This window comes from Scyliorhinus torazame, chromosome 10 (assembly GCF_047496885.1).
Source record: "Scyliorhinus torazame isolate Kashiwa2021f chromosome 10, sScyTor2.1, whole genome shotgun sequence".
Lineage (NCBI taxonomy): Eukaryota > Metazoa > Chordata > Chondrichthyes > Carcharhiniformes > Scyliorhinidae > Scyliorhinus > Scyliorhinus torazame.
In genome coordinates, this window is record NC_092716.1 from 209,030,218 (window position 1) to 209,043,535 (window position 13,318).

Below are 13,318 nucleotides of genomic sequence, written 5' to 3' on the forward strand. Positions count from 1 at the left end.
ACTTTAAAATAGTTCCACTTTCTTTGTCCTGACACCAGCTGTGATTGGGTGACAAGAATCAAAAGCAAACCACAGCAACCACACAATTTATCTGCACTCTTGTACTGGAGTTTGCAGAAAGTGATGGGACTGGGACGTTCCCTTCCACCCCAGCAACATGGATTTAACAGATCTATTAATTCCAAGACTAAATTGAACTGGCAGACACCTCTTGAAAAAAACATTCACCATCAGAGCAGAAGCTGGAAATTAGAGCTTTTCCACCCATTCCCTGATTTGTTTCTGCTTCCCCATCACTGGCCCAGGCTTGCTTAGGATTGAAGTGCAGCCATTAACCTTGCAAGCATCATATGTGCTACTTTCTCTTCCCTAAATTGGAATTATAAAATAGCCATTACTCATGCCACGGTGTTCCAAATCATTCTACTTTATTTTCTACTTCGTAACATAAAAGGAAAAGGTGCTAGAAACCCTTGCATCATAGCCCATTGTTCGATAATGAAAGCCTTTGTTGTATACTCTGGTCATAAATGTTCACATTCTGTTCCTCTCTGGTTTGAAATAACACAGTTTGTACGTTAAGAATATAAAATCACCAATGATTGAATCAAACCAAACTTGACTTGAAAGTACTTGATGGTCATATTACTTTTCAGCAACGGATGATGATTCTATCTCCCAGCACTGGCCTCAATGACAATAAACACCAAAATCACCATTCTGTGAAGAGCAATATTCAGCACTTTGGCTGGGATTTTCTGCTCCTTTTCACAGTGTGTGGGTTTGGTCGACAGAGCGGAACATATCTCCAGAAGGCCTTAGATGCGTTTTCCAGCAGCCTAAATGCAGGATATGATCATCCATTCCCCCCGTCAGTTGCGAGCCGCATTACCCGCAGTTCAACATTAGCATATAATTATCGGGCCCATACACTGGAATCATACCCCCATGCCAGATAAACCATCCTCGACGACGTGATGTCAGAATGGTGCGGTGTACGATTGGTTTAAAGAGACGTGCACCTGACAAGCAGAACCCTGAGAGTAGCTCTGAGGCGAGTGCACTGAAGATGTTCTAGAACTCATGTTCTAGAACTCAATCGAATATTCAGGATGGGTCGAGGGATGGCTGGGTCGGGGTCACAGGCAAGTCTGAACAGCAGCATATTCAAGGATTACTGCTCAGCACGGCATGTGGACTTCCAAATTTTATGACTGCTATGATGTGACTGTACCATTGTCAAACTGGACAAGCAACTGTATGCTCTTAGAAAGGAGGCCATGGCACACTGCCCAAGGATAGCACTCCTAATCCTTGGCCCTGTGCTGAAGTGCCTATTGACACGGTGCCCCAATGGGCTAAGCTGAGAGCAAGGCTTTGGAGTGAAGGTTAGGACCATGCCTGAGATGAGAGTTCAGCGAGCAATAAAATGGCGAAAGCTGTCACCAATCGGTCATGTGGTGTGGGGCAGAGGTGGTGTGGTGTCTTCCCCCACCTGCATGCAAGCAAGGACATCAATGGTGGTGCTTGGATTACCAAAGGCAGGAGCAGGCGCATCAAGAGGAAGGGGTGGCAGGACCTGCTCCGCAAGCAGATGATAAACCCCACAAAGCCATCACTCCTAGGTGTCTTGCTGGACCCAGGGTCTACAGACGGGGCTTGACACCTATGGATGTTTGAGAACCAGTGTCACTGAAGACTACACATGTCCAGGGAACTGGATGGTCACACCTGCCAGATGCTGCAAGATGTGGCACCACGGAGACGTGGAGGGCATCCACTGCCATTGTTGCTGAAAGTGACCATGGCGCTCACTTTTTATGCCAGTGGCTCCTTTCAGGGCTCCACAGGCGACCTCTGGTGAATTGTGCAAGCCTCTGCACACAAGTTCTCCCACGAGGTCATGGACGCAATATTCATGAGGACACACAACCTCGTCCTTTCAATCGGGATCAGGCATGCCAGGAATTAAGAGTAATGGGATTTGAGTAGATCTCTGGTTTTCCACAGGTGCAGGCCACTATCGACTGCACTCACAGGAACTCAGTGCTCCATGGTATCGAGCTGTTATTAAGATCCCAGACCAGAACCCAACAGTAGCTAGGATACTGGAGAGAAGCCCAAATATTTAATTTTAATTTTAATTTTCTAAGAATGTGAGGAAAGGATCTGTTATCCAGGAGTGACTTTTCACAAAATAGGGATATGGTACATTAAAACAAACTTTATGAATGCAGTATTACATTTAGCAGGATTCTTCCAACGGGCGGCCAAGTGCCGATGCCGGAGTAAAAACGGGAGTGTTTTACTCCGGCATCGGCACCCGTTCCGGGACCCCATTCTGCGGCCCACAGGGGGCTAGGACGGCGCTGGAGTGGCCTATGCCGCTCCAGCTGCCGAATCCAGTCTGAACCCGGCACCGCGGGGTCCGGGCATGCGCAGTGGCCTTCAATGTTGGGGCTAGGCCGACGCCGGAGGGATTTCCGCCCCGCCAGCTGGCGGAAATGGCGTTTGTTGCCCCGCCAGCTGGCGCGGAAATGCGGCGCATGCGCGGGAGCGTCAGCGGCCGCTGACAGTTTCCCGTGCATGCGCAGTGGGGAGAGCCACTTCCGCCTCCGCCATGGTGGAGGCCGTAGCGGAGGCGGAAGGGAAAGAGTGCCCCCACGGCACAGGCCCGCCCGCGGATCGGTGGGCCCCGATCGCGGGCCAGGCCACCGTGGGGGCACCCCCCGGGATCAGATCACCCCGCGCCCCCCCCCCCAGGACCCCGGAGCCCGCCCACACCGCCTGGTCCCGCCGGTAAATACCAGGTTTGATTTACGCCGGCGGGACAGGCAATTTCTGGACGGGACTTCGGCCCATCCGGGCCGGAGAATCCAGCGGGGGGTCCCGCCAACCGGCGCGGCCCGATTCCCGCCCCCGCCCAATCTCCAGTACCGGAGACTTCGGCGGGGGCGGGATTCACGGCGGCCTACGGCCATTCTCCGACCCGGCGGGGGGGTCGGAGAATGACGCCCCTGAAACCTGTCAGAACAATGCAGAATCTTTAGCTGTATTTCCTCAGAAACATCTCAGCTTGCCTTCCAACCACAAGCTAAAACTCTGAACTCAACACCTGACTGCTTCAACCCTTGGCTCCTCACATTAAGTACATCATCTCCATAAACAAAACGCAATGTCTCTGAATAATTAAACTGTGGGGAACACTCTTAATATAAAAAAATCCATTAGCTGAAACTTTTATGATGCTTTCATTGCACCTCTGGCTCCCAAAAAGTGTTGCAGTCTTGCATACCAGGATTTTTAAAAACATTGCAGCAGCAGTCATACACACAGTATGTGTGTGGGCAGCATGATAGCACAGTGCTAGCACAGTTGCTTCACAGCTCCTGGGTCCCAGGATCGATTCCCAGCTTGGGTCACTGTCTACGCGGAGTCTACACGTTCTCCCCGTGGCTGCATGGGTTTCCTCCGGGTGCTCAGGCTTCCTCCCACAGTCCAAAGATGAGCAGGTTAGGTGGATTGGCCATGATAAATTGCCCGTAGTGTCCAAAAAGGATGGGTGGGGTTACTGGGTTCCGGGGATAGGGTGGCGGTGTGGGATTGAGTGGGGTGCTATTTCTGGGGGCCGGTGCAGACTCAATGGACCGAGTGGCCTCCTTCTGCACTGTAAATTCTATGATCCCAGGCTGTTAACCCTTATTGCTTCAAATACATAAAATATAATAGATCTGATATTCCTGTATTCATCACACTGTCAACTCTGTGAACTGCAAGGGTTTCCATTCGCTAAATGTTCAGCTGGTCTGCGACCACACCAAATGCACCCTACAGCTGTGTGCTTGACTCCTAGGAAGTATACACAATTCCTAAATTCACAGCCAATCCCAGATCCCTGATATCTGAGGTTTCAAGGTTGGCTCCTTCGGGACATGACCTTGAGGAGGTGGCAGGTGATGTCTGTGCAAAGGCCACAGAGTGCAGCGGAGACAAGATACAGTGAGGCTAATGTTGCGACTCACACTTTGGTGGAGCAGACCATAGGGATCCTGAAGATGAGCAGTCTGTTGGAGCCCTGCAAAACAATCTGCAAAGTGTCTCTTGCACTGGGTTATCTGCTTCACCCTGCAGAACCTGGCGCTGCAATGGTGGGGGGGGGGGACTGCCTGAGGAGGAAATGGAGAAGCGGACGTCTCCTCTATTGAGGAGGATGCCGTAGGAGGTGAGGCTGGGGAGGACCTCAAGAACCATGATATCGGCCATGTCTAAATGAGGCAGGTGAACTTGGAGCATGCTTGTCGCCATTAGATTCATGGAGGGTTATGAGGACATCCTGTGAGGAAATCCCATTATCTTTACATGGCATCTGTGAGCATTATACTCGCCTCTGTGATAAGACTCCGGTCATGGAGACACAGCAGATGGCCACAGCCCCACATTCCAGGAGGATGATGGTGACTTACAGTGGGGACAGTCCACAGATCGTCACAGAGTTTATGTGATGTCTGTCTCTGTCTGGCTGATAGCAGCTCCTTGCTCTCAATGACCAAGGTCAAATCTTGGATGGATACAGCAGGTAAAGTTCAACTTCTCCTGATCCTGTGGCATCCTTTATGAGCTGAACCCTGAAGACCACAGTGCCACACCTCAAAGATACAGAGAGCTCACATGGAGAATGATTGAGCCCTAACACCAGCCCAGTACATTCTGATAGACATTATAATGTCCATCGAGATACAGACATGACTGTGCATTCAGTCACCATGAAGGAGCGGCATCAATGTGCTGCGAAGGTTGAACAAAGCACAGGGATGAAGCCCTGGACTAATCAACCTTGTGCAGGATTCAATTTTCACCTCAGATTGACAGGAACACAGCTCATCATAATAAGGAACCATAGAAAAGGTAAAATTAATGGAAATTTATTTACAGAAGTGAATGTTATGTAGACGTGATTAACACAAGTGCCCATGCTGTGCAACTGCAACTTCTTAACCTTCCTTACCCTGCTGCTACGTCTTGTTGCATCCCCAATATCCATAGCGAAGGTAGAGGCAGCCTGCTGACTGCTACGTCCTGTTGCCTGTGATGACTTTGACAGATGTCGTCTGGAGGGCAGAGACCTGGGGACTCCCAGTCTGCTTTCATGATCTTGCTGTGTGGCGTAGACATAGACATAGAATTTACAGTACAGAAAGAGGCCATTCATCCCATCAAGTCTGCACCGACCCTTGGAAAGAACACCCCACACCTCCACACCATCCCAGTAACCCCATCTAACCTTTTGGACATTAAGGGCAATTTAGTGTGGCCAATCCACCTGACCTGCACATCTTTGGACTGTGGGGGGAAACTGGAGCACCCGGAGGAAACCACGCAGACACGGGGAGAACGTGCAGACTCCGCACAGACAGTGACCCAAGCCAGGAATCGAACCCGGGTCCCTGGTGCTGTGAAGCAACTGTGCTAACCACTGTGCTACCATGCCCCCTCTTAACATGTGGAGCTGGAGCTGATGAGGGCAAATGAAATGGTGATCAGATGGACGGGAAACACCCAGAGTCACCTGTGGGTACCCAAGGGTCCCTGGTTATCACCTGAGAGAGTGGGGCAGCTGGAGTGAACACGAGATCCTCCCCCCACCCCTGGCATTGACACTGGTGGATGCCAGCAAGTACCTCTGCCATGTAGTGCCACTCCTTCAGCAGGATAAGACAGAGAGTCATGGGCCAAGGTCTCCATGGCAGCTGCCACCCTACCAGTGTTGGCCTTGGTGAGTCAGCCTGTCAGCGCAATCATCTCAGCTTGAAGACAGGTGAACTCTTTCATGGAGCTTTGCAATCTGAAGAGTCCAGCAGACATCCCTTACTGATTTTTCCCATCCTTTGGAGCTCCTGAAACTGAGGCATGACAGAGTCCAGAGTCTCCTCATCTGATTCAGACTCACCAAATTCCTGGCCTCTAGCAATCCTCCGAGTGCCATTACCCAGAGATGTTCCTGCCTCCCCCTGCAATGTTCCCACCAGATTGTGAACCTGAGGCTTCTCTAGATCTGAGTCCCACCGAGGTGTGTATCTCTGCGATGGAGGAGGTTGTGGGTGAGCGCTGTGACAGGTCTTTAATATCCTCTCCTGTGCTGCTGTTGGGGCTGGAGTGGAGGTCTTGGCTCATGGACTCCTCGGCTGCTCCCAGTTGTACCTGTGAAAGAAAGGGAAGGTCATTAGTGCATAGCAGGGTCCTGAGAAACAGGAGACATCACTCACTGATGGATACAGCAGTGCTGGATTCTCTCTAGGTTGAGTGCCGCCATCAGCACAAGAATAGTCCACATCCTCACAAGGTAGCTGAATGGCTGCCTCCTCAAAATATATGAGGACCTTGAGTTCTGGTAACTCTCCACCTGCCTGGGATCTCTCCCTTTTGTGAGCCAGTTCATCCTCCATGAAGACAGATGGAGAGAATGTAAGCAGGGCATGTGCCAGGGCACATGATAAGGATGCCTGGCCTGTGTGGATGGTGACAGGGACCAGTGAGGTGATGAGGACATGACCCACAGGGGAGATAAAGGTGTGTTTTGTCACTGGTGGTTTTCCTTGAACTGCTGTTGAGTAAGTTCCCTGTTTACGTAAGATGGATCTGTGAGTTTGTGATTTGTGAGTGATGCTAAGAGTGACTTACCCTGGCTGAATCAAGAAGATCATTTGTCCTTTTATGGTACTCATAGAATCATAGAATTTACAGTACAGAAGGAGGCCATTTGGCCCACCGAGTCTGCACCGGCCCTTGGAAAGAGCACCCTACCAAAGCCCACACATCCACTCTATCCCCGTAACCCAGTAATCCCACCTAATCTTTTTGGACACTAAGGGCAATTTAGCGTGGCCAATCCAACTAACCTGCTCATCTTTGGACTGTGGGAGGAAACCGGAGCACCCGGAGGAAACCCACGCAGACACGCCCACGGAGAACGTGCAGACTCCACACACAGAGTGACCCAAGACGGGAATCAAACCAGGGACCTTGGAGCTGTGAAGCAACAGTGCTAACCACTGTGCTACTGTGCCGCCCTCCTTTTCTTCAGGGCAACATGAGGGAGAGACCCCAGGTGGGTGGAGGGATGCCAGAACTAAAGGTCCTCATGGATTTTGAGGAGGCTTATGAGGGTGTGGACCATTCCTGCTGCCACCCATGCTGCATTGAGACCTTGCTTGTAGATTTTCAGTCAGACAGTAGGTACCAATACATTGTGGCGGGCCGCCACTGCAGAGTGTTTCCTACGTCTGGTAGCAGTGACTTCCCAGCAAACTCTGAAGTGTGCTCGCTGTGCACAGGGGCGGTCATTAAACATGGCGGCCAGATCATTGAAGTGCTGAAGTGATAACACGGTGAGCGAATAAGAGGCCACCCACCAGCGATACGACACAGAATCTCTACCTGCTCATTTATCCCCTAAGTGCTGCATAGTATGACAGCAAAAGCCAGATGTAGCCGATTTCTGAGACAATTTTGTCATATTGGTTATATTTCTGCCGTAAGGAAATCAGAATGGGAGCATTGTAGTCTGGATACTTCTATCTTGTATATATATTGTATTGCACTCCTAACACTTCAATATAATGGCAGGAAGTGGTTTAATAATTAGAGTTTTAATTATATTAAAATTGGTAGAGTCAGTAACGGTTCAATTTCAATAGAATTTATGTTTCTTTTTAGGGATATTGCACAGACCGACCAACAGGAATTTCTATAACAAAATCAGACTATCTACCATCTGGAACTTTACATGTATGTAACATCCTGCACAAGTTTGAGTTGAGAGAAATACGATTAAAAGTCAAATGATTTTATAATTATATGATTTACATTCCAGCTTGGTATTCAAAGGCCTGGATTTTCACCAATTCAGGATTAAACCAGAGCTTTTTAAAAGTGGTAGGTGGGTCCCAATTCTAGGATTTCAGAACCCATCCCCTAATGGGGAATACGGCAATGGTGAGTTCTTCTGCCATTAGAAAACACGACGCAGACTGTGTTGGAAATTCCCACCTTACATTGAAAGTAGGATTTTTGAAAAAAGATTTAAAATTCATTTAAAACTTTCTCCTATGTTTGTATCAATCATCCAAACCCTTTAACATATCAATAACAAAACAAGCCCTTGAAACCATTTAACCTTGTCTACATAAACTGACTGTCGAGATAAGAGACCCTGAGCTGTCAATCAAACAATGGGTAGAATTTTCCCATAATCTGTCAGAGTGTCAGGCTCTTATTAAAAACCGGCATATATCTCTCCAGATGCATTCAGAGTTTGCAGAACAGACTTTATGGCACTCTGACAATAAAAAAACATGGAGGCATGGGTTACACTGTCAATTTGGGGGAGCGGAACCCTATAGAGCAGCAAGGACAGCTCCATGGAGATCAAGGTGCCCTGATCAGCAGAGAGTTAAATCTTTACCCATGAAGGTATTGAGGGCTCCCCCCCCCCCCCCCCCCCCCATTGCACAATCATCAGGGGCTCTCCCTCCACGGTGCAAACATCCGGGGCTCTCCCCCCCACCCCCCCAGGCCAACATCATCCACAGCAGTATTGCCGCCGCCCTCCCCTCACTACTAGCTCCCACTCAATGCCAGATGCCCCATCATGATTCCCTCTCGCCCTCCCAAGCCCCATGATTGCAAGTTCCCCCCCCCCACTTAATGGCTGCTACCCCAATGCCCCCTTCAAAGGCCTTGCCGGTCTCCCTCCCCACCACACAAAACAGAACCCCCTGCCCTCCCTAGAGGGCCTGTTCCAGAACTGCCTTCCTGACAGCGGTCTCTTTTCTTGGGGGCTTGTGGGATGTCCCCCTATTTAGTGGGTCTCTGGGAGGGGTGGGGGGGCCTCCCTGTTCTGGGGATCGCTGCCACCCTGTTCTGGGGATCGCTGCCACCCTGTTCTGGGGATTGCTTGGGTGGGGGTCACCTTATTTATGGGGTCTCTGAGGTGTCTCGTTATTCCGGGTTCTCGGCGGGCCATAGAGATGGGTCTGTCGGGGTAAAGTGGGTAGGCTCATTCAGTGGATGCAAGTGGTTCATTAAGACCCATTTGCATCCTCCCACTGGTGCGCGGGCACGAACCCCAATTTTGCCACCTGTGGGGGGTCCAAGCATCGCAAATCGTTTTAACCCCGACACCTGATCAATGAGAAAATAATCCATTTTGAAAGTTACCTTTGATTTAGCCACCCCATGGTGCACTCAACACCAAAATATCCATAAATTCTGAGTCCATGCCAGAAACATACAAAATTATTCTCATTCGGATAGTATCTGACTCTAGAAAACACACATCACAATCTTGTTTAGTTTCCTGAGATACCAGATTAACACGCATACATTTTCACTGTGATATTATAACGGCCAAGCAAAAACTCAAATCTGCAGTGTAGCACAATGATAAATGTTGGGCCATACCAGCAAGGAGACATTGAAGGCCTGGGACCTCGCTAGCTCACACGACTGAGGCATCTGTGCTGTACCAGCTTTGCCCACTTCACAAATGTAACATTGGGGGATTAGGGAGATCATTATAAGCAGAAATTTGGTATTTCAAATCACTTGAGCAATTTAAAAATTATAAACAGAATTTATTTATATTATGTATAATGACACAATATTATGTGGGAGTTATGAAAACCCTGAGACAGTGGTGGAAACTTAGTTAAAAGAGGTAGGGGCTAGTCTGTTTCTCAAGTATAAATCAGAAAGGATTGAGTATGTTGTACAGCTAACGTCCTTCACTGCATTTGGATTGTCAGGCAATTAAATAGAAGGTACTTCTTATTTGAAGATGTGCGTGCTCGAGTATGCAGACATGGATTTATTTTATCACATCATCGAGATGATTCAAAATGCTTCATCCACAATGAATTACTTTTCGCATTGAAATACAGTAACAATTTTGTGCGCAGCAAGGGCCCATAAATAGTGCAGCAAGGTCCCAGATGAATGACTGATGAGTCTGTTTATTGATGATTCAGTGTGAATTATTAAGTCCTTGTTCTGCTTGAATACTGTCAGGGAATCTTTATTCTCCCTTCGTCTAATTCCCCACCTGAAGTGATATGTAGTGCCCCCCTCAAGTAATTGGAGCGTTGTTGAGTTGAAAATATTAAAATGTCCGTGTCTTTCGATGCTATTGCAAGCCTCATGCATTAATGGTACCTCATTTTAACATGGCCCTCTTCATTAACTTTTTGACTTGAGGAGTTGGTAAGGCACACAAGCTTTTTAGTTTCATTTATGTTTTGTGTGTGGATGACACTGGTAAGACTGTATTTATTGCCAATTTCCAGAGAAATTCTGTTTTATAGCAACTGCTTGTATATCTGAGTGGCTTGCTGGAGGATGTTTGGAGTCAAATCTGACCTATAGGTCAGAGTGCACGGATGGCATTTCCAGGCACTGAAATAGTGAAAGGGCCTATCCAACAGGTTTCAAGGTTAATTTTATGGTGCTAGCCCACAGCTGATCACATTTATTGAATAAATGTTCAGAGCATGCTATAATGGGATTTGTTAGCTCAATATCATATACATTACAATGTCTGGACCTTATGGGCGGATTTACCGGCCACCCCGCCGTGTGTTTTTCGGCGGTGGAGGTGACCCACCAGTGGTATCTATCAGTCTCACCGTTGTCAATGGATTTCCCTTTGACTGCACCCCTTGATGCCAGGAAACCCATGCGCCGGTGTGGGAGTGGTCAGTGTTAGGACCACAACTTTTCACAATATACATTAATGATCTGGAAGAAGGAACTGAGGGCCCTGTTGCTAAGTTTGCAGATGATACAAAGATATGCAGAGGGACAGGTAGTATTGAGGAAGCGGGGAGGCGGGGCTGCAGAAAGACTTGGGCAGGATAGGAGAGACGCAAAAGAGTTGCAGATGAAGTAAAATGTGGAAAAGTGTGAGGTTATACACTTTGGTAGGAAGAATGGAGGCATAGACTTTTTTCTAAATGGGAAAAGGCTAAGGAAATCAGAAGCACAAAGGGACTTAGGAGTCCCAGTTCAAGATTCTCTTAAGGTTAACATGCTGGTTCAGTTGGCAGTTATGAAGGCAAATGCAATGTTAGCATTCATGTTGAAAGGGCTAGAATATAGGAGTCAGACTCCATTTGGAGTATTGTGAGCAGTTTTGGGCCCCCAAATCTGAGGAAGGATGTGCTGGCCTTGGAAAGGATCCAGAGGAGGTTCACAAGAATGATCCCTCTAATGAAGAGCTTGCCATATGAGAAATGGTTGAGGACTCTGGGTCTGTACTTGTTTGAGTTTAGAAGGATGAGGGAGGATCTTATTGAAACTTACAGGAGACTGAGAGGCCTAGATAGATTGGACGTGGAAAGGATGTTTCCACATGTAAGAAAAACTAGAACCTGAGGCCACAGCCTCAGACTGAAAGGTCGATCCTTTAAAACAGAGATGAGGAGGAATATCTTCAGCCAGAGGGTGGTGAATCTGTCAAGCTCTTTGATGCAGAAGGCTGTGGAAGCCAGATCACTGACTGCCTTTCAGACAGAGATAGATAGGTTCTTGATTAATAATTGGATGAGGGGTTATGGGGAGAAGGCAGGCAAATTGGGATGAGAAACATCTCAGCCATGAATGAATGGCGGAGCAGACTTGATGGGCCGAATGGCCTAATTCTGCTCTTATGTTTTGTGGAATATCCCGCTGGCGTGAACAGCCGGTAAATCCCGCCCTATGGAATATGTCCTGTCGGTGAAGTTGCATCTCCCATTACTGCATTCACAATTCTTATCGGCAGCACTGTTGGGTCTTTCACTGAGAAATAGATTCATTAAATATAATATTGAAATTAAAAAACAATTGTGCTTGATACACAGGGTGATGAATTTTTGCCTGCAATAGCAAATACGTCTGACAGGAACACTGGTTTCACTCATAGAGTTGGATTGTCACTGAACACAACTGTAAGTACTTGTTTCCATCAACAAATGACACAAACTGGTCAGTGAGCTGACAGCAATCATTTTTCTTCACAAGTGAAATGTAATAGTTACCCAGGGGTTTATTTTTCACTGTGTAATGGCTAACGCATTCAAGTAGAATTCCTGACTATTTATTTACCACTGTTAAAATTGCCAGATTCCCCTACTCGTTGTTACTATTTAGTGCTCTCCTGTTGACAAATGCATGCAGGGCAGTTGAGGACAGGTTCAAGTTTGGCTTGCTTCTCCTGGGTAATGTATCTTGTTAAAACCATTGTCTGGACTCGACATGAAGAATGAACAATTTTGATAAGATCCCAGACGATGTCCCAGAGGACACCCAACACAGCTGAAAATAAAGCTGTAATATTATCATGTTGGCTACGTGATGCCGAATACATTCTTGTTTTCAATAAGCTTTCAGCATCTTCTCCTTTTCACCTACCTCAGACTCTTATATCATGCCAGCCCACTGTAAAATGCAAAGAGAAACCAGAACATTGTGCATGTGGCTGTAATTCAGTGGAGGCTCTTCTGATATTGCTGATAGCGTCAACAGTGCTGAGTTTGAATTACAGCACTTATACCCACCTGTCTGCTGCCTTCCAATCAGCACTACTTAATGCAACAGTAATCACACAATCCCGTCGGATCCCTGCGTTGGGAGTTCTGGGGACGGTTGGGCACGGGGAGGGGAGGACAGTCCACCGACGTGGCCTGCACTAGTCCCCCACCCCCCACTCTTCCGGCCATCCCTGACCAGCTCACCCCCACACCCATCAGACAGAGCACAGACGCAGGTTAAAATGGTGGTTAGAGGTGTTTATTGTGTGGAAATATATACACAGTCTGTGCCCTAGCCCCATAACTCAACTGTGCCCTGCACCCGCGACAACCTAACTGGTGTCTAACTTTCTGGCCTTACAGGCCCTAACTCTACGACTAGGTGGTTCCCCAGATGGTACAGCAGGAGTGAAGGCGGCAAGCTGTGACTCCTGCCCTCCGACAAGGATCCCCGTTGGCGAGCGTCGCCTGGGACGCCCCGGCCTGGATGGGACCGGCCGCTGCTAGGGTGTCCCGGGTGGCGTGGTGCCACCCCGCTCTGCCCGCTGCCCACCAGATGCACCACGGACAGGAGGTGGGGGGTGTCACAGGCTGGTGTGTGTTGGTGCCACAGACTGTTGTGTGTTGGGGTCGCAGGCTGTTGGGTGTTGGATTAACAAACTGTTGGTTGTTGGGGTCGCAGGCAGCTGGTTGTTGGGGTCACAAACTGTTGGGGTCACAGACTGTTGGGTGTTGGGTGGTCACAAGCTGTTGGG

At 48.4% G+C, this 13,318-nt stretch overlaps 1 protein-coding gene across 5 annotated transcripts in view; it reads left to right on the forward strand.

Annotated features, from left to right (window-relative positions):
• Positions 1–13,318, forward strand: part of saxo4 (stabilizer of axonemal microtubules 4) — a 344,826-nt gene that overhangs the window by 129,288 nt on the left and 202,220 nt on the right. For all 5 annotated transcript variants that reach the window (XM_072466827.1, XM_072466830.1, XM_072466826.1 and 2 more), the window contains exons 8-9: positions 7,714–7,785; positions 11,895–11,981. In XM_072466827.1, coding sequence (XP_072322928.1) covers positions 7,714–7,785; positions 11,895–11,981 — 159 coding nt within the window. The remainder of the gene's footprint in view (positions 1–7,713; positions 7,786–11,894; positions 11,982–13,318) is intronic.